Below are 21,681 nucleotides of genomic sequence, written 5' to 3' on the forward strand. Positions count from 1 at the left end.
GGAAGAAAAATGTTGCTAGAAATGCCACAAGTAAATTCATGTGGCAAATGTTAACGACGAGACACTTAACTCATTCACTGCCATTGACGGAAAAAGACGTCAACTGATGCATTTTTTGCTGGTCTGCCAAATGAATGTGTTAATAAATAACTAAAAAAAAAAAAATCAAATTGGCCCTTGCAGCTTTCTATTTTTCTGTATGTGGCCCTCAGAGGAAAAAGTTTGGAAACCCCTGCGGTACATTATATCAACAATTTATAATTGCTTCATTGATTTTTACCATGTTTAAACAATGGCAGTGAATGAGTTAAAGGGCCTGTCAGTAAGTTTGACAGTTTTTATGTTAGTAAACGAACCGTTTCTGTTTGTAAACAAACAATTCAAAATGGGCGCCTCCCATGGCTCAACCCACACGAGCTCAACGTTCACACCCCCTGCCTCTGCCCACCGCCCCCCTGCCACTGATCACTCTAATCACTCTACTCGTAACCAAACAACCCGTCTGCCTACACGCCCCCCGCCGCTCCAGCCACGCCCACTCCGCTCTGCGATTGGGTGGAGGGGGAAACAACCGTCTGTCCACAGACACCACCCAGAAACGTCCCGTTGTTGACAAAACAAACACAAAATGGTAAAATATAGGCTGGAGGTTGGGGGTAAATTAAAAAAATCACAACCATACATTAACTTGAGCCTAGAGTAGTAGACTGAGAAGGAGTTAAAGTGTGTGCATCCTGTATTTAAAAAGTGCCTTTTCCAGAGTGAAACTGGTAGACAGCGCCTTTAAGATGTTTGCATTTGTTAGCATCCTATGCTAGCGGACCTGAGTTTTGATAACCGCTCTTTTTTCTTTTCTTTTTTGTAATTCAGAACTAAGGTTTTATGTAATTCATGTTCAAAACAATGTTAAAAATGTTTCATGGTGTGACAATTTGTACTTTAGGACAGTGTGTGCTATAGAAAGCAATGTTAGCCATATTTCAACACTGTACAATAAAGATAAATGATTCTATAAAGGCCATAACACAACACGATCTATTGATAGCGCAACATAATGATGGATTGTTGGCTAGTGACTTGTGGTTAAGTACATAAATTAATATATTAATGCTAACAATCAACTTAAGATATTTGCATTTGTTAGCATCTTATGCTAGCGGACCTTAATTTTTTTGTGTCTAATTTCAGAACGCACATTTTATGTAATTGTGTGCTATAGAAAACAATGTTAGCCATAGTTCAACACTGTACAAACTATAAAGATAAATGATGCTATACAGGCCATAACACAACATCTGTTATCTGTCTAGCTAGCCGGAGAGTGCCGCTCACAATTCAACTTAAAACTACTGTTTAAAAAAAAAAAAAATTCAAGGCCAAATAAAGTTGGATAGTTTATTAAAGCGGGCAAGATATACGTAAGTACAGTTATACATAAACATATGATTCACACATCAACTGAGACAAATTACCCAAATGATTGTATTGTTTTTAACTGACTGAAAACACCAGTAACAACTGCAGAAAACACTTTCAGAAACAAACTTCAGAACACTTTTGGTTCCTTTCTGACACTAAAGCTCTTCTGTTTACAGTCAAAAGCCGTTTGAAAAAAAACCCAAACAAACAATATACGCATTAAACACTTTCCAATGCAGAAAATTGCTGTCTATTCATATATTGCTTGGTAACAATCAAAGGTCATTTACTATACACTGTCAACGTCTAACTTCATGAGGTACGTTTTTTGTTTGTTTTTGTACATAATTCATGTTATAAACTGCCATTGAAATCAACTTTCCATCTCTTTCGTATTCTGTAGTGTTGCTTATCCCAGCTGACGAGAGTGTGGCAGGAAAACCCGGACTGGTCGCCAGCCAATCTCGGGGGCACAAACACAAACAAGCATTAATGCGCGTGAACAATTTGGGATCTTCAATGCACCTAACGTGTATGTTTTTTGGAAATGTGGGAGGAAACCGGAGTACCCGGAGTAAACCCACGCCAGCACGGGGAGAACATACAAACTCCAAAAAAGGATGGCCGGAGCCCCGAACCATCAAACTGTGAGGCGGATGTGCTAACCACACCCCCTCCGTGCCATTACATACATACATACAATTTAAATTGTATTGAAATAAAGAAAGAACGTTAAAGAGAAGTTTTAGAAGGGTTAAAGTGCAGCTTGAAGCGTAGTCAAGAGCGGAAGGGTTACGATGGCGGCCAAGTAGCTTAATAATCGTTGGCCATTTTGCGGCTGCAGATGTAGGTTTCCACCATGTAACGATTCTCGAAGTGCACAAAGTGGTTGCAGGTGTTCAGAAAGTCTGCAAACGCAACACAACATCATAATACACACATTTGGTTTAGTCACTAACAACACATCTAAGATATACATCAGCGATGGAAAAACGAAGGCACTTGTGATAGTTTTTGACTCCTCTAGATTAGTGGTCCCCAACCACCGGGGAGCAGTAGCGAGGCAGGCTGCACAATTTGAAAAATAATAATAATAAAAATAAAAAGAACAGTTTCTTTTGACTAAAAACTGCATTTTAACTCAATCCATATTTGAGCAACGGTCAAAGGAAGTGAGTTGTGTCATGCCAATCAAAAGGCACTCGTCACGTCCATCCTCCACATTTTTGTCTCACTCCGCTAGGCAGTGAGTCACAAAGCGTTCCGTTCCCAAGCTGTGCCCACATGCACTCGCACCGACAGATATCAATCAGGCTGCACAATCACTACAACAGGAAGTTTGCGTTTGCTCATATTGGTTTTTCACACTCACACGCACCCAACTCGGATTCCATGTGACTAAGTGGTACAATTCATCTCTGCTGGTGGGTACTACTCAAATAGATGTACGCCATCTGTATTGGAATTTTAATTTCTTATACTCAAAGGTTTTTGCCATCAACATACTCTTATTTTATGTATTTATTTAAATAAGGGGAAAAATTCAACATATTAAAAAAATATCTAAAAAGAAATCATTAAATTCTAATGTCGAGACATGTTTTTAATGCTGAATTTAATGTTTTTTTTTAACATTGAATTTAGAGTTTTTTTTTACTATTTTAATATTATATTCATAATTCATATTCATACATGTATTTAAAAAAATAAGTACAAAATTTTAATAGTATCAAAGGTATAACTATAAATTCATATTCAAAATCCTGAGTGATGTTTTTTGAATGTTTTTTTTTACGTGTAGAACTACAAAAAAATTGAAATTGATGGCAGAAAAAAAAATCAGAATTATTTATAATAATTATTTTGATGGTTAAAAATAATTTAACTCAATTTTAATTTTAAATGTTGCAATTTTTTACATGTGAAAAAAAAACAAAAAAACAATTAATGGCAAAAAACAAAACAAAACGTGAGTTATTTTGATAGTTAAAAATATTCAAACTCAAATCAAGGAAATTTAAAAAATGGATTAAAAAAAAATAATAATTACACCGTATTTTAAAGGGCTCATTTTTTTACACATGGAATTTAAACAAAATTGAAAATTTATTTATTTATTTTTTTTTTAAAGATTTTATTTGGTACAAGATGGTGACAAATAATCTTGGTAAGTTTTTTTTCAATTTTTCAATTTTTTTTTTTTTTAGTACAGTTAATACATCGTAGTAGCCACCCGCAGTGTTTCCCTAATTTGCAGTTTGCTCGCGATGGGACTCTGGCTTCCCCTCCGCTCATCCCCTCTCCTGCTCGTTTCTTGTACACAGCTCTGCATGGCACCTCCACAGACAACTTATACTAATATCAACGAGACATTTCTAAAAAGTAATCGCAACGACATGTTGGGAGTCGGAGAGCCCCCCCCCTAACTAGCAGGCTTGCTGAAACATCAACATGAAGCAAACTTGTCGATCAGGGCAACGCAAAATGAAGGAAATTTGAAAATATTTGTGCAGCTCGGTCCGAGAGGCCTGTTGACCTGTGTTGGGCCGTGGACCGCTGTAGTAGGGCGGCCGTGCCCGCAGTAGAGCTTTATGCCTAGCAACGCCCTCGAGTTCAGCACTCACCACTTTCGAAATCCGAGCTTCCCTCTTCCTTGGGCATCATTTCAAAGATCTTCTTGTTGTGACACATCTCTTGGATGGCGGAGCCCAGATCTTTGTCATCATTCAGTTGCTCGCCCATGATCTGAATGTCCTGCAACATGTGCTGATTTGGAAAGTATATCTCCTTCTGTTGGCATCCAAAGGGGGGAAAAAAAAAAAAACACACACAATATAAGACAACAATTTTACACCATGTTCCACAAGGGCTCAATTCTTCAATTTTTGTCCTGTACTGAGGCAGTCAGCAGCTTGCGAATGTCACAAAACTAATCAGAGCAACTGATGTCATTTACAGTTGACAGCCAAGTGGCAAAATGGCCGCCTCATTAGATAAAAACGGGTGCAGTTTGCTGTCAACTCGTAGATTAATCAGAACGCCATGTTTAGACTAGTTGGGATGCATACATGTTATCGTAAAGACAATTTTGGGGTTGACTTGCCCTTTAATAAAACATAAATTATAAGTGTTTAAAAACGCGGCGTCACTCACTTCAAGCACTTTACAATACCTTTTAGCAGGTTTAAGAGTCATTTTATTTAAACTATCAGGGGATGCTTGAAACCGCTTTTTTTCCCCCACACTGATACCACTAGTACTACTTTTGATACATAAAATAAAAATTAATTTCATGTCATTTAAATAATTGCATAATGCATAATATGCATTAAAAATCAAAAGCAACATTTCAGGCCAAATTTTTTCCACCACCATTGCAAGGTCTCCCCAAGTGGCTGATCTAGTTATGTGTACGAGCCGCAATGTCCCGCTGGCGCGATCTCACGTTGTCTCACCTTGGTATTGGTCAGCACCTCCAGAAGGTTGCTTGGCGCCTTGACCACATCCTTGTCCAGCATAGTCACGTAGCACTGTTCAGTTTGTTTGTCATAATAAGCCGTCTTGCCCTATCGTTACAAACACATTTGTTTTTAATACCCGTGTGGAATAAATACATACACTAATACTTTGACATTGGTAATAAGCTTGCTGGTCAAAAGTCAGATGGGCGTCTTACATTTGTGAAGTCATGGACGATGTCAATTTTGGGATTCTCTGATGCCCAGTCAGCCATACCACGATCTTTGATCATGAGCACCCTGATGAACTGGAACTCATCTTCCACAGAGATGGCCACTTTCAATTCCATCTCCAGGTTGCGAGACATGGTCTCCAACACAACGTGGCAATTGAATTCCTCCGAATTCTAAACACACACACACACACGCGCACAAGAATACAACTTGGTCAGCACACAGCACCTTCCACCAATAATATCACACTTTTTCTTTTGGATACTGGATGGATGGATGGATGGATGGATGGATGGATGGATGGATGGATGGATGGATGGATGGATGGATGGATGGATGGATGGATGGAACAATATGATGGATGGATGGATGGATGGATGGATGGAACAATATGATGGATGGATGGATGGATGGATGGATGGAACAATATGATGGATGGATGGATGGATGGATGGATGAATATGATTGATGGATGGATGGAGGGAGGGATGGATGGATAGATAGATGGAACAATATGATGGATGGGATGGATGAATGGATGGATGGAACAATATGATTGATGGATGGATGTATAGGGATGATGATGGATAATAGATGGATGGATGGAACAATAGGATGGATGGATGGATAGATGGATGGATGGATGTATGGAACAATATGATTGATGGATGGATGGATGGATGGACGTATAGGGATGATGATGGATGGATGGAACAATATGATGGATGGTTGGATGAATGGATGGATGGATGGAACAATATGATGGATGGATGGAACAATATGATGGATGGATGGAACAATATGATGGATGGATGGATGGATGGGTGGATGGATGGATGGATGGAACAATATGATGGGATGGATGGAACAATATGATGGATGGATGGAACAATAGGATGGATGGATGGATGGATGGATGGGTGGATGGATGGATGGATGGAACAATATGATGGGATGGATGGAACAATATGATGGATGTATGGATGGATGTATGGATGGATGGATGGAACAAATGGATGGATGGATGGATGGATGGAACAATATGATGGGATGGATGGAACAATATGATGGATGTATGGATGGATGGATGGATGGATGGATGGATGGAACAAATGGATGGATGGATGGATGGATGGATGGAACAATATGATTGATGGATGGATGTATAGGGATGATGATGGATAATAGATGGATGGATGGAACAATAGGATGGATGGATGGATAGATGGATGGATGTATGGAACAATATGATTGATGGATGGATGGATGGATGGATGGACGGATGGATGTATAGGGATGATGGATGGATGGATATATATGGATTGATCTGGGGAATATTAGGACAGGGTGGATGGATAACATGGATGGATGGATGGAACAATAGGATGGATGGATGATGGATGGATGGGTGGATGGAACAATATGATTGGAGGGATGGATGGATGTATAGGGATGATGGATGGATAGATGGATGGATGGAACAATAGGATGGATGGATGGATGGATGTATATGGATTGATCTGGGGAATATTAGGACAGGCTGGATGGATAACATGGATGGATGGATGGAACAATAGGATGGATGGATGATGGATGGATGGGTGGATGGAACAATATGATTGGATGGATGGATGGATCAATATGATGGCTGGATGGATGGATGGACAGCTAATGGATGGATGGATGGGAAGTATATTTGGACAAGATGGACTGATAACATATGGCTGTATGGATGGATGGAGACGTACATTCAAAAATCCATATACAGGAGTGGTGTCACTGGAGCTAGTTGGCCGGAGCAACTTATGGACAGCTGAACCGTCTACGGAGATGTCATCCAGCTGGATGGATGGATAAACACATCAGCAATGAGTCATGGCAAGGAAAATGGCCGTCAGGAGCACTGCACTTAGTGATTAATGAAGACAGACGTTCAGACGGGCCCCTGATGGGCATGCCGTGATGCAAAAGGTACCTGAACAGGAAAGAAGTGGCGGTAGGCATAGATGGAACCCAGCACCAGCCCTAAGAGGACAACCAGCACAGAAATCAAGATGATGCACAAGCGGACTGGAAAATACTTCTTGTTCCGGGGAGAAGTGTCATCGTCTAGGTCCTGCTACACAGACAAAAAAAAAAAAAAAAAAAAGATACGTTACCTTGGCTGTGAGGTGCTCGTGCTTCACTGAAACTATTGACAGAATACTTGTATATACCAAAAAGAGAAAAATAAAATTCTTTGGGTTGCCAAAGAACAGATGTTCTAAAAGCATCAAGGATTGAGAAACTCCACGTAATTAATGACATTTCGACTGTACGGGTCCATTTAGCACCCATTTTGGATGCTGACTTGATTGTACAGGTATGTTCCAGAAGTAAAACCCATAACACTCCAACACAAATAGGTCAGCTTTTTTACAGTGCTAATGCTAGCTTAGCATTGTTAGGGCAGCCATTTTGAAGCCAAAGAGCGGGAAAAAATGGACACAGGACATTTGTTATTTATGGTATAGCTGGATGGATGGATCGTCTGTGGCAACCTGCTTATGAAACTGACACACCACTCAAAAAAATGACTCAAATTAGCGAAGAATTCCAGCCTTTTTTTTCACCTGCAAATGTATTTGTGTTCAACGAATAACACCTGTCGTGAATTCTCTTAGTGACTAATGCAGTCGGGAATCACCGCTCGACAGGAAGTCCCGACGCGTGAATTGCGTCATCGAGTCGTGAGTCAGCAGAGAGATCCGATAGACGTAAGACCGGGCGGCGCTGAGACCCGCCAGATGCCCGCCCACGGCCTCACGAGCGCTCTGCCGCCTTCGCCGTACTACCGTCTCCATGGCGAGGAGCGGAAGTGGGAGCAGCAGGAGGCTCTGACGGAAGGTGTTTCTGGCGGTGGCCTATTCTGAGACGCCTGCGTCCATATCTGAAACTCGACGTGGGTATCCTGGAGCTCGTTTATTTCCCCTTATTTTTAGACTCTTGAGGCTTCATTTACAAAGAGCTACATAAAGTACTGTATTCAAAGCAGTCTATTGACAGTGCAAAAAAAGGGCTCATTTTATCAACACTTGTCATCAGATTGACATTATGAGCATCACAAGACAAAACTTTAGGTACACTTGCACCACTGAGCACCTTATGAAAATGATGCTTTTACCAGGAATTAATAAACACTCACATATCATGTACTGCATTTAAAAAAATAATTATGTCTAGTAACATTAAAGAAAAACTCACCCTTTTAATAATTAAAAAAAAAACATACATAAGAAATCTTAAATCACTCATACACATATGTATTTAAATAATAAATTCAATGTTATAATTCAGGTTCACAGCAAAATAGCGCTAGTATGATGTGGCCGGTCATGGCAAAATATCTAATATCTAATATTTAACTTTAAAAAGCTTGATAATTAAAAACTTACAAAATATTACCTTAAAATGCCCACACAGGATTATAAAAAAATATTTGTCTAAAATAAAAAATAAATTAATAGATAAATCACAAAGTCCCCACACAGGATTCTAATAAAAATATTTACTTTTAGGAATACTGACTGTACAAATCATCATCATATACATCATATAAAATCCCCCCACACATATATTATAATGCATATAATATAATCATTAAAAAACAAAACATCACACAAAGCACCCATATAGGATTCTAAAAATATTTTACTTAAAAAAAAAAAAACAGTAAATCACAAAGTGTCCATACAGGATTAGAATAAAAAATATTCACTAAAAATCAGAAGCAAAGCAAAAAAAAAAAAAAAAACTACTTTGTTCAAATCATAAGTCCCCACACGCGATCAGAGAAACATAACTGAACTTAAATAAAACATAGTTTGTACATAGCTTATTTTAATTATTGCCGCACAGCTTATGACAATAAATTCAATTAAAACATAGTATTGACAATTTTTTTTAAAAAATATGAATACTATGCAATCAAGAATAGTAAGTGTGCCTTCATCATCATCACAAAGTAAAAAAAAAAAAAAAAAAATCATCATCGTCGTCGTCATCACTCTATGGCCCGGGATGGGCTGACTGGCGACTTTATAAAATATAAACATAGTAATAAAAGGGGTCCTTCTCAGGTGGCCTTATTATAATTAGCATTGCTATAACTTATTAGTATAATCGGCTTTATTGATTTTTCAGGCCATCGTAAGATTAAAGATAACTTTCATCAGATGAAGGACAACTTTCATAAAAGAGAGGGGGGGAAAGTGCCAACTTACGTTCAGCTGGTTGATAATCACTTCCTCATCACCTTTCTCGATCTTGTCAGACGGCGATGGACGGAAGGTAATTCTCACCATGGTGGACTTTCTGTCTGGTCTGTGTTTTGATGATCAGGTTTCGTCCTTTTTCGGGATACACTTGCTCAGCTCTCGCTCGGCAACGCGAGTCGGTTCACAATTTATACCGACTGGCGGGAGCCGGGGGACACCGTGACGTCACGAGCACGTCTTCTATGACCAACCCTGGCGCGTGTGGGTATCGAGGAAGAGTCGCCCTCTTACATTCCAAGTAAAAGCACTACGTCTAAATAACTCGCTTGATTCGATACGTAATGCGACTGTTTACGTTTTATTACACAATGATGTATTAGTATTAACGGTTTCAATCGGTAAACGCGATTATAAGACGTCGTTGACGTCGTTGATGCCAGTCGATGCTTTTATTTTGAATGCAATAGTCAGATATGGTTGTGTTCCGTGTTTCGAGAACAAACGTAATCATCCGGAAGCGCAGCCTGCAATCGTGCTGAACTTGCATCCCTAATTCTCATTTACATGCCAGTGGAATTCAAAACATAAAAAAAAAGAAAAAAGTTAAAAAAAAAAAGAAAGAATAATATGCCTCTGTAAGCCAAGGGAAACTGAGTGTATAATCAGTTGAATGTCGGTAAAACACGAGGATTTATCAGTAGAAACAACATAACGTATGCTAACGTTTGAAGAAAAAACTGTCTAAATATGAACTTGGTGTTGTGACAGAACAAAAAGTTATTAGTGTAATCAAATAAAAGTGATGGAAAATTGTGCAATATCTGACAAACGTTTGTTGTTAAATAAAACATAGTGTAATTATTAGACTATGTTAGCTATTAGACTCTAATAGCTTGTTAATGTTTAAATGTGTTGGCAATTTTAAATCTGGAGCATGGGTGACATGTGAAAAAAGAATCATTATAATATTAAAGGCCCAGTCTGCCGGATTCACTCAGGAAAATGCACTTTTTAAATACAGGATGTACACACTTTAACTTTCTCTCAGTCTACACATCTGTGTTTATGTTAATCTTTGGTGGTGATTGTGTTCTTTCTCAACTCTTACAAATGAAACAAGGCAAATGACACAAAATCCGTTTGTAGAGCGATAGTTTATCGGGCCCATTTTGAAGGGGAGGGTGTCTATAAAGTCTGGATGCATGGTTAAAAAAACAAAAACAAAAAACAAAAAAAACACATACTTCCCCAAACAAAATTTTATTAAATTGTAGTGTTGATAAAAAATATTTTCAACATGATTTTCATCATTTTCGACGCATGATTTCATGCACTTTGCAAAATTCCAGTATACTCAATGGTTAAAGATTTGAATCACATGAGAGAACACATTTTTCCTTTGAAAATAGTACAATTGTGTTGAAAATATTATTTATCAACAGTACAATAGAATAAAATAATTTTCTTTTAAGAAGTATGTGTCTTTTTGTTTTGTTTAATTATTAAAACAGACTTTATGGACACTCGGTGGCTTTGGAATTTATTTCTGACAGTGACACCAATGCTGTAAATTTTTAGACACTCGGACGTGCATCCCGATTTTTATTTATTTATTTGAGCCCAATTAATCCAAACTTTTTGTGATAGTAGTGCATGTAGGCTGAGTGCCAAACCCAACCATCAGCACTACCCCCCCCCCCCCCCCCTTCGTGCCCACCATTCATATGTAAATCAGGCGTCATATATATTGTACCGAGCCCATGTCTCCCCCCCTCCAGTGGCAGCACTAAAAAGAAGCCAGGGCTGTTGGCCGAGCCATCTTTCTCCCCACTGAGGAGCTCCAAAGTCTTTCTGGGGGGCTTCGAAAGACAGTTCCGAGGCTTCTCGTTGGATTATTTTTTTGTGTGTGTGACAGGAATGGCCCCCACCCGCAAGCACACATCGACTGATCACTGCACGGGCGGACTTAAGTCTGACAGAAAGGTAAAAATCATGATAATAGACGATGGCGGCGGATTTATCCTAAAGTGTACGTGGTCGTTATTTTTGGCGACGCTAATAATAATAATTTTGTGCCTCCAGAAAAGGAAACCTCTCGTCGAGAAGAAACGACGAGCTCGGATTAACGACAGCCTACACGAACTCAGGGCTCTCATGGCGGATACAGAGGTAAAAAAAAAACAAAAACAAAAAAACACTTCATATAAAAATATCAACAGGCCAATTATTCGCTTTTTAATGTGCTTAAAATGGGCTAAATGTGACGAGCGTGTGCCTGTGTGTGTCGCGTTGCAGCTCCATTCAAAGATGGAGAACGCCGAAGTACTAGAGATGACCGTCAAACGGGTGGAGAGCATCCTGCAGAACCGGGCTCGAGGTAAATAATAAACTAAAACAAGTAAACACATAGTGCCATTGATAGTCTCGGATAGTTGGTCGTCTTTTCATTTTAGTGCGATTATAACCGTGAATTGAATTTCATCCGCGTTTGCCTCGCGTTCGTTTGGCAGAGTGAAGTGGCACCCGCCCGCTGCCAAATGTTGCATTGAATGGCAACTGGGAATTCTGACTACTTTGTATATCCGACCTGGATGCTTGCAATGAAATGGACTGAAAATTGGAGTTTTAATGACAAAATATGGGAAAGTCGGTAAAATTTGTATCAACTTCAAAAGTAGTCCTTTACATGAATGTTCTTACGCTCAAATTGGTATTAGTTTTCTTATTTGCCAGGCACACTGAACGTTGCATTGGTAGCCTACAGACAGTTGCATTTATACAGGAATCAAGGACCGAGGCTACAGGTGTAAAAATGCTGCACGTCCTTCCTCGAGATGGATATAGACCCTAACAGTTCTTATTTGTATCACTTTTTGTTTTGTGTTTTCCATTAAAAAAAAAAAAAAAAAAGTTAAATTGAGGTAACTGTACTCTAGAGGTTTCAAGACTACAGTGACCTAGATGAAATGGCATACAGTAATTACTGTTATATACTGCAGTGTTTTTTGTTTAAAAAAAACAAAAAAACAAAACAAAGTGTAGGTGTGAGCACATGGACGTATGTTGTGTCTGACAGAGGCTCTTTGCAAGTGTTGGAATTTCATTAACGTCATATTTGAATAGTTTTTGGAAAAGAAGCAATAATTATTTTTATTATTTTGGTTTTATATATTTTAGTTTATATATTTTTATTTTTAATGTATTAAAAATGTGGGGGCCATATGATTGTGACATCGCTAATAGTCTAAATTAAAGTAAGTTTTAAAATGCAGTTGCAATAACAATAAATGTAATGTGTTTGCCAAAAATTGGGATTTCCTTGTTTTCAGAAAACGGAAAAGGAATGCTTAAAAAAGAAAAACTTTATCATAGTTTAAAACGGAGCCTTTCCAACTCTGAAAATATGGTAAAGAGCATTGTATTTTTAGGGTTGGAACACCCATGTAACTAGGGGCGTGGAAAACCAAATAAATAGAGAGGGTGAGGAGAGGAATCTTCAGAGAGTGCAGGAGTGAATTGTATCAGTCAGTTCCTCTCCTCTCTCCTCACAAGCCCTGAACTGAGTGTCATCTCTCCTTTTTTGTCGTGTTTAATAGATGTCAAACAGGTAACCCTGACACATTTTTAGCCATTTTGTTTGCAATCTCCAACAACATCTCACCTTTTGTTTTGTTTCTGTTGACTCCAGAAGTGGAGGCGTGCGAGCGCTTTGCAGCTGGTTACATCCAGTGCATGCACGACGTGCACACGTTTGTGTCCAGCTGCCCGGGAATGGACCCCACGGTGGCGGCCGAGCTGCTCAACCACCTCCTGGAGAGCATGCCCCTGCACGGCCAGGACCGCCTCAGGGCCACGCTTTCGGGCGCAGACCTCAACGGCGGCCCCTGGTTCCCGCCGGCCCCCGCTCCCGCGCCCGCCCCGGATTCGCTGGTGTCCCCGGCCCCTTCCTCTTCCTCCGCCTCCAGCGATGACCTCTGCTCGGATCTCGAGGACACCGATTCGGAGCAAAGTCAAGGTTCGTCTTCCGAGGAGTCGGAACAAAGTCAGGTTTCTTCGTCGGAAGAATCGGAGCCGCAGGACGTGGCGGCATGTGTGGCCGTTAATGGCTCCAAATCCGTTTGGAGACCCTGGTAGACTGAAATGGCTCTTCCAGTATATAAGATGTATTAAAGCAGGGGTGTCAAACTCGGTTTCATGGTGGGCCACATTGTAGTAGAGGGTGACTGTGAAAAACCTATAAAGGAATAGTCACCTCATTGTACAGTCATACTGAATAAAAATGAATAGATTCTTATTTATTATTGTGACAGTAAGGTAGTACTATATTTTATGCAGTCACTCTACAGGAATATAGTCCATATAACATCAATATTCATATACCGAGTGGTGACAAAAATGGCAAAAGCATAAAAAAAGAGCTTTTTTTAGTAAGCCTGGCCAATTTATTTCTTTTTTTAAGCTATCAGCATCCAAATATACCATAAGTAAAAAAAAACAAACAAACAAACAAACAAACAAATGACAACCTACAAAAATAGCTTTGTGAACAAGTATTTTAAAAGTGAAAAGTAGTTCACACTTTTTCAAATTCATATTTGCATCATTCCAGTATTTGACTCCAACACATTTTATTTTAATTCTTTTTTTTTTTTGTGCAATAAACTTACAAACACCTCTCAACTCATATTGAGATTCCCAAATTAAAAAATGAAGCTATAAGTAAAGAAGTTTAAAACAAATTGGGCAATTCTGCTATATTAGATGAACACAATTGTGTATATTTTAAACAACAAAGTGAATGTGAAATGACGAGTTGAGAGGGGGGGATATTTTAGTCTGTGAAAAAGAAAAATTGTGAGGTTTTTTTTTTTGTCCATCTTTCTGCCAAAATGAAAAGTTTGCTTGTATGGCACCGTTTATATGCAAGGCAAATCCGTACTACTTTATGGAGGGAAAAAAAATAAAAAATAAAAACGTAAATAATTAAAAGATGATGATCCCCAACATAGAAACAAAAAGAGGAACACAGAAGTTACAAATCAGCCGCAAGTCATAAAATACAGCCAGGACGGGATTAGTGTTTTGAATTTCTGAAAAAGTGGCATTGAACAATAAACTTTTCAAGCCAGATGTCAATGCCACGACACTTCAAACGGGAAATTTGTTAGGAATGCAATACTGCTTCACTTTTTTTTGGTGCCAGTTCTGGAAATTCTCAATAAGTTTGCACTCGACCAACTCGTGTCAAAGTCCTGAACTGAAACTGAAAGTGTAAAAAAGAAAGAATTTATTTTTTTTTACCATACATTTGTAATATACCCACTTTCTTTGCTTTGGTGAGCAAAAAATAAAAAATAAAATAAAAATGCGGTCTGACCCCTGAGGGCGTTGAGTTTGACACCTGTGTTTTAAAGCTACGTCTAAATGTGTGTAATATGTAAACTAATTGTTTTAAAATGCAAATGGGTGATCTGTAAGGTCTTATTTTGGAAGCGTAACAGCCTCAGATAGGAGGCAAATATACTGTATATATTTATAGAACAGTGTTTTCCCAACCTTGATTAAATCAGACATATTTTGCATTCGAAAGAAAGAATCACTGCACACTAATCATGAGCGATTTTTCAAATATGACACTTCTAGCTGTTAATTGCAAATCCCACTTGAAGTTTACTGCCAAAGGAAACGTAAAACGAGGAGAGTTACAACATTGTGTTTTCAAACCAGCCACACAACTTCGCCCAAAATATGTGCTAGCTTAATGCTAACACTGGGAAAAGCCAGGCTACCAAACTAGCGTTCATATCGGATTAAACTTGTAAGTCAAAGAAAAAAAAAATCACTGTTTATTTATCTACCTTCTGCCATCTACTGGCAGAGCATTTCAATGTTCTGCTTGTCACTATACGTTAGCACTGTAGATACAACAGACACATTATTCGGTGTTTGGGAATCACTGCCTTACAAGCTAGAACGACATTGTTAAAATTGTGTAAATTATTCCTCCTTTTTAAAAAGTGTTTTTTAATGTATTTATATGCATGAAATGATAAGCACAGAACTTTGTCAATAAATGGCTTTGTGACAGTTGACTTTTCTTGGAAGTTTGTGTCAAACGAGCCCACTTGGCGCCCACTCACGGCTGTGTTTTTTGTGTGTTTGTTTTTCTTCCAGGATGTTAGCTAATATTCTGCAATGGCCGTTCATTTGCGTACACGTCGTAGGCACTGCAGAGGTGTTAAAGATGAGTAAGCCACTCTAGGAAGAGGCAATAAAGCTTTTCAAATATAATTTCAACAGACGGAGACACCCTCCGATGAAATGAAATAAATGATAAATAATCTTAAATTTGCTTAGAGGGGATTAGCAATATTGTTGTAATTAGCTGTGGTATAAAACAGATGGGATTGGAATATTGTTATCCTATTAGCATAATTGTTACTTTGACAATGCTAATTTACGTGCTAAACAGGTAATCCACAAAGGTTAATCACGGCAACTAGATTATTTGCTTGTTAAATTTGTTATTCTTGTTTTCCCGAAAATGCTCAAATATAGCATATGTTAACTATTTGCGTTATTGGATGATACTTTTATGTGCATTTTTAAGGTCCTTGAGGTACTTTTTAAAATTTGAAATGGTTTCTGTAGGAAAAGTGTTCCCCAACTTCCCCATTTAAGCTAGCTTGAATTTTTGTGCTATACAGTACTGTACAACTTGTGTTAACATGCATTGTTCGATGGGAGACTTCCTCCGATGAAATAAAAACATGTCCTTTAAAATAATGATGATGCTTATTTTGATTCCAGGGGGTTGGTGATATTGCTGTAATTTGCTGCGGGATAAAAGTGAGATAGTGTTGTTAGCCTATTAGCATAATTGCTAATTACTTTCACAATGCGTAATGTTCTTGCTAAACAGGTTTTTTTTAACACTCAAAAATGACATAGACATCCATGCTATTAGGCTAACAATTTGTTCTTCTATAAATTTTTATTGCCTTTGAGATACTTTATAAAACTTGAAATGGCCCCTGTAGCAAACGCGTCCCCCACTTAAAACAGTAGCTAGCTTGAATTTTCGTAGCTAACTGGAATTTTCATGTTACATGTACAAGAAAACGAGTGAATAAAGAGTTTAATTGCCACCTAGTGGAAGAGCATTGAATTGCTGGCATAGATAGACAACTGAAGAAACATCTGTAGTAAATGAATCAGAATTTTCAGCCCACTTAATTTAAAATCAGAAATTTGTCACGGATCAGTGGTTGAGAATCACTGCTCCTCAACATTTTTTTCTTATTGTGACATATCGTTTACATAATTAAGGTTAAAATACCGAATCCACAATATTGGCTATCTAGTCAGCTAAAAAGCTCATGTTAATAGTCCGAAGTTCTCCATGGGGTCCCCCACAGGGGTCACTGACTTTCTCCCTCCCTACCCTGACTCCTGTGGCCGCATAAGAAAAGCCGATGGTGCACTTGTAATGAAATGTCTGCTCTGTGATGTGCACGCAGGGTGTCGTTTGTCACGCTGTAACACTTGCGAGTGAGGAAACAGTAAAGATGGTGCTCTTGATTGCACGTTTTACTATGGGGCCCTTTCAAGAAACTCCAACAAGGCTTCAATGGAGTTTTGCGCTGTGGTGTCGTATGTACTTCCAGGTGGCAATAACTGTCATGCTATCTGCGGTAAATGGCTTGAATGATGATTTTTCTTTTCTTTTTTCTTTTTAAGCCTTTTTCTCTGTTTTTATGGTATGATGTGTCAGCTGAAAAAAAAAAAAAAAAGATATTCCATGATGTAAATTGAGGGGATACAGAACGCATTTCAAAAGATAAGTAGATTCAAAAATACAAGTGGTGGAAATTCAGACATTGTTAACATGATGATTTAGGCGCTGGTTAATGAGTTGATTTTAATATATATTTTGGATTAATGGCACAGGTGTTTTTTTTTTATTTTTTATATTGTCAAATGGATCAAGTGCTGTACAATTGACATTAGCTAGCAAGCTAGTAGCGCTGCGACGAACAATTATTTTAAAAGTTACCTATTATTTTTTTCATTTACTCAATGAATTGGACAAAGCAAACCATCACTTTACTGAAAAACAGGAAATCATTTCAAATTGACAGTACTGAAAATGTACAAACTAGAGCTGTCATTACATTTTCAATCAGAGTAATGTCATTTTAGAATTTGATTAATTACGATTAATTACTTAATTAAAAAGGCTTTTTTTTAATCAACATTTTTTTGCCCTCCAAATTTGAAGAGCACCTGTTATGTGTTAATTATTTCAACATTTAATGTAACTAGGACCTGTTCTACATTTTTTTTTTTGATTCACTGCACACGCTCATCCTCTTTTCCTAATCAGTTAATTACTTGCATAATTTAAAATGGAGAAAAATGACCCCAATATTTTGACATGAACAAATATTCTGAATGTCATACACAAACATTTATGTTTATTGCTCAAACACAACCTGTGCTACCTTTAACGTAGCTATCTGTTGTCAAGCTAAAGGATAATCTGTGATTAAAATGAATAGTGTGATTGATCTGCATTAATACATGATTCATGCAATTTTTTTTGTGATTAATTAATTAGTTAACGCCTTAACTATGGCAGCACTAGTACAAACATAATATGGGTTTGGTTCGTAAGGTCACAACATTGGTAAAAATGTTGATAATTGTTTTTCAAAGTAAAAGCCAATGTTTGCAAATGTCTTATTTTGAAAAGACACATCTGTCACGGAAATCTGAATATTTGCTGTTGAGAGGCTGAAATTATGAGGATTTGGAGAACTGAGGGTGACATAAGCTCTCGAAACACTTACTTGATTATCATAATTGTTTTTGCATAAATTTGATAATTGATTTGCTGTCAGTTAATTGATTAATTGTAGCAGCGCTACAAGCGAGCCATTCTGTTTAGGTTCATTATTTATGAACGCAGTTTTGCGACTATTATTCATCCTCCTCTCTTCTCAGACGTGTTGATCTGGATCCATTTTGAAGTGTATACATAAAATGGCAAGGCCTGAATATGACCTTGGTCGGCTTTGCAGACGCCCAAAGGGTTCAAACGGGCCTGTGTCTGCAGGGGGGCGGCTGCCTAACATTCACGCCTCATCCCGAGGTGCGAAAATGTGGAGGACGCTTACCGGGGCTTTGATCAAACATGGTGAGTCTGCAGGATCTGGCTCTCAAGAAATTTGCATTAAGAAGGTCAACTTCCGCAGGACTTTGGGGATTCTTGCATTGAACCGCAGGGATTTGCTGATGAGATGAGAAAAAAATATACATATCACATTTCTTAACGTTCTTTAAATGTCAATTTTCAACAAAGAGGGACATTTGGACAACTTTTCCCATTCATTACACTTAAAGGTTAAAAGTCATCTGTCAGCTCACCATGGCAGCTATTATTTTTTTAAACCATTCCTGCTTCTTAAAATGTCACTTTTTGAACAAAAAAGACATTTAGGAAACAATTTCTCATACAACACATAAAAACGGTTTTTAAAAAATCTGTAAAATCATCCTTGCAGGACATATCAGAGATTATCAGTCACATCAAACCCTCAAGCAGCATCCCCACTACTTGAAATCACTAACACTTTTCAGTAATGACTCATTCAAGCAAATGAGCGTTTGTCAGATTTAAACTAACACGAACAGCTCGTCACTGTGCCAACGAGGCTCAAAGTGAACATTTCAGCCGGCGGAAACTAAATGAGGATTCCCGCATTAGGGAAAATGTGTGTGTGGGGGGGGGGTGTTTGAAAGAGGTCGAGCTGGACCAGCTTCAAAGTGGAGGAAAGGCCTCGTTGTCTCCCGGCCGCAGCAATAACCCTAAAACGTCACCTTGTCGAGATGAGCAATAAGCTGCGGGAATGTCCACTTTTTATGAGGGGCAGACGACAGCCCACGGACACCAAACCAATAAAAGTTCTTAATTTAAATAGTGGTGCTTTCAATATACAGAAATGACATCAAATTGAAAAAAAAAAAAAAAAACAGATAAACCTGAAGTGTCATTCTTATCAATCCCTAAGATGCCTTCTCCTTTCTAGCCAACGGCGTTATCAGGAAATAGTAAGGATGGGAAAGTCCAATACCAGGTGTCGGGTGTAGCATCCTGGGTTGTAATAAAGGTGGTCTCTCCAACTGATGGATCACAACTTTTATTGACCTTCCTGTTGTGTGAACACACCGTAAGAGCTACAATAAAAAAATTAACAAAATGCTACTAATAACTCAAACGGTACGTTTTGTTTCCATTTTACCTTATTTAAGCCATATACTATAAATGAATTGCCTTAAATTATTGTTCTAATCTATAGCCTTTACAATATCTTCTTTGCCTACAATTGACATAGTATATACAAAATGTAACCTTGCCCCTTGCCTTTGTCAATACCTTAAAACAAAAAACAAAAATAAACCATGCAGAAATATAAATTCTCAGTAAACAAAACAGAATCTTGAGCCATAGCTTTGCTATTTACCAATGTGCGTTAGCACACTCTAGTGGATGAAAACGACAGTGTTCCACCAAGCAGCAAATCACACAAACGACGTGAAATGTAGTGATATTAATTAATTAAACCATAAACATATAACACAAACCTCGTTCCCTTCTCAACCAGGTGCTAATGAATCGGTCGGTGAATCCTTAACTTTAAGTTGTTGTTTTTCTTTTCTCTGCCTCTCTGGCACACACACGTCTTCTTTCTTTGACCTTGGAATATAATGCTACTTTTTTTTTTTTTTTTTTTGTGGAAGATGACGCTACTAATGGCGGTATGTCGGTTAGTTACGTCATTTCCCATTATCTATGACACAATTTCCTGTTTACTTCAAAATAAAAGTGTCAACTATATTACAAAGCACAATGGAACGAAACAATTCTGTAGTACAAAAATGCAATACCAAAAAATAATATCGGGTGACACCCAGCTTTATTTCAAAGTATCCGCGCTTTCCATGACAGACGATATCGGGCGCCATCTTGTGGCCGTTTTATGGTCAAGTACATATTTAGGCAATTAATCTTATTCGATTTGAAACAAGCATATTATATATTGGTATATGTATGTATTTCTTTAAAATTATATGTCATTTTTTGTTGTTGAAATCTTATGTATCAAAAGTACGAGTCTGAGGTACACACTGACCTGTATATATGACTGGATAGCCGATAACTCATACAAGCCAGTGCAAGCTGTTGAAGTCCCAGAGCGGCCATCTTGTTACTCCCACCCTCGCGAGCAGACTACTGTATAAACTATCCGGTATATGTACAAATAAGACATATACAGCTCGCAGGCAGGTAGTATAAGGCCGGAGGCGGGGTGGGGGCGTTTGTGCCGGGGTGGTCACTATTTTTTAACAAGTACAGTAAAAATAAATAAATAAATACATAAATTAATAAATAAATAAGTGGACAGTATGTGCTGCTTTAAAGACCCCCTATTTCTTTTATCGCTCAGTTCCTTAGACCCCAATATTAGATATGGCAGAGACATCTTTTGCTGAATTACAGTTAGAATTCTTTCATTTAAAAAATAAAATAAAAATAAAGTTTCCTCTTGTACACAACATCGAGCATATAATTTATGTATGTATTTAAGTCAAGTTGTAAAATGTCTAAAGTCCTCTTGTTTATGTTTAATAAGTTAAAATACCATAAAGTTTCTACTAAGTACTGTCTCAAGTGTTCTCCATTTTCGATGCTGTAAAAGTAACGTTTCTTGGGAGGAGCAATATGGCGGTCTCGGGACCTCAAAAGTCTTGGTTTATCCTCTATCAAGTCATATTTAAAGATCAGTGCAAGTACATTACTCATTAGCATCAGCATTAAGCTAGTGGGCTAAATGCTTAAGCTACATTTGTTTTAAGTACACATGTAATTCTGTTTTATGTTTAGTTTTACAATAAACTTCAAACTGGGAGTGGAAATAAATATAATACCTGACTAAATAAATATATCTTACATATATGCAAAGGGTAAAATAACAAAATAAAAAAAGTTCACTTGATTAGGGAGTTGGGAATGCAGCTACATTCCCAACTCCCTAATCACGATATGGGAATTTTTAGTTGACATTTTAAAGATTTATCGATGTCCAACACTGTACATGTACAATTGTTTATTTTACTAATATGTCTATTTCAGTAGGTTATTGATAATAAATGAACCAATTGTTTCATATGACAAATGAATAAGGTGAAGAAATGCATACATTTGAATTTTAAACTGCTTTTAGGAAAAATATTGCTCGGTGGGCGATGAC

The 21,681-nt window shown here is 37.9% G+C and overlaps 2 protein-coding genes across 4 annotated transcripts; one reads left to right on the forward strand and one right to left on the reverse strand.

The window, feature by feature from the left end:
* Positions 1-1,381: 1,381 nt before the first annotated feature.
* On the reverse strand, positions 1,382-9,618 carry itm2cb (integral membrane protein 2Cb). Of its 3 annotated transcripts, none has more exons than XM_077521939.1 (7): positions 9,374-9,618; positions 7,087-7,227; positions 6,860-6,952; positions 5,096-5,284; positions 4,875-4,985; positions 4,044-4,209; positions 1,382-2,327 (listed from the first exon to the last, which is right to left on the reverse strand). In XM_077521939.1, the coding sequence occupies exons 1-7, from the start codon at positions 9,452-9,454 to the stop codon at positions 2,233-2,235; spliced, it is 876 nt and encodes a 291-aa protein (XP_077378065.1). In that variant the 5' UTR covers positions 9,455-9,618; the 3' UTR covers positions 1,382-2,232. The 3 variants fall into 3 exon arrangements, with proteins under 3 accessions (XP_077378065.1, XP_077378054.1, XP_077378071.1); XM_077521928.1 differs by having other exon boundaries at positions 7,087-7,230; positions 9,374-9,614; XM_077521945.1 differs by lacking the exon at positions 6,860-6,952 and having other exon boundaries at positions 7,087-7,230; positions 9,374-9,617.
* A 29-nt stretch (positions 9,619-9,647) lies between these two features.
* On the forward strand, positions 9,648-15,459 carry hes6 (hes family bHLH transcription factor 6). The gene is made up of 5 exons (XM_077521956.1): positions 9,648-9,665; positions 11,283-11,350; positions 11,450-11,536; positions 11,663-11,744; positions 13,056-15,459. The coding sequence occupies exons 2-5, from the start codon at positions 11,285-11,287 to the stop codon at positions 13,499-13,501; spliced, it is 681 nt and encodes a 226-aa protein (XP_077378082.1). The 5' UTR covers positions 9,648-9,665; positions 11,283-11,284; the 3' UTR covers positions 13,502-15,459.
* Positions 15,460-21,681: the final 6,222 nt, after the last annotated feature.

Source organism: Festucalex cinctus, chromosome 1 (assembly GCF_051991245.1).
Source record: "Festucalex cinctus isolate MCC-2025b chromosome 1, RoL_Fcin_1.0, whole genome shotgun sequence".
NCBI lineage: Eukaryota > Metazoa > Chordata > Actinopteri > Syngnathiformes > Syngnathidae > Festucalex > Festucalex cinctus.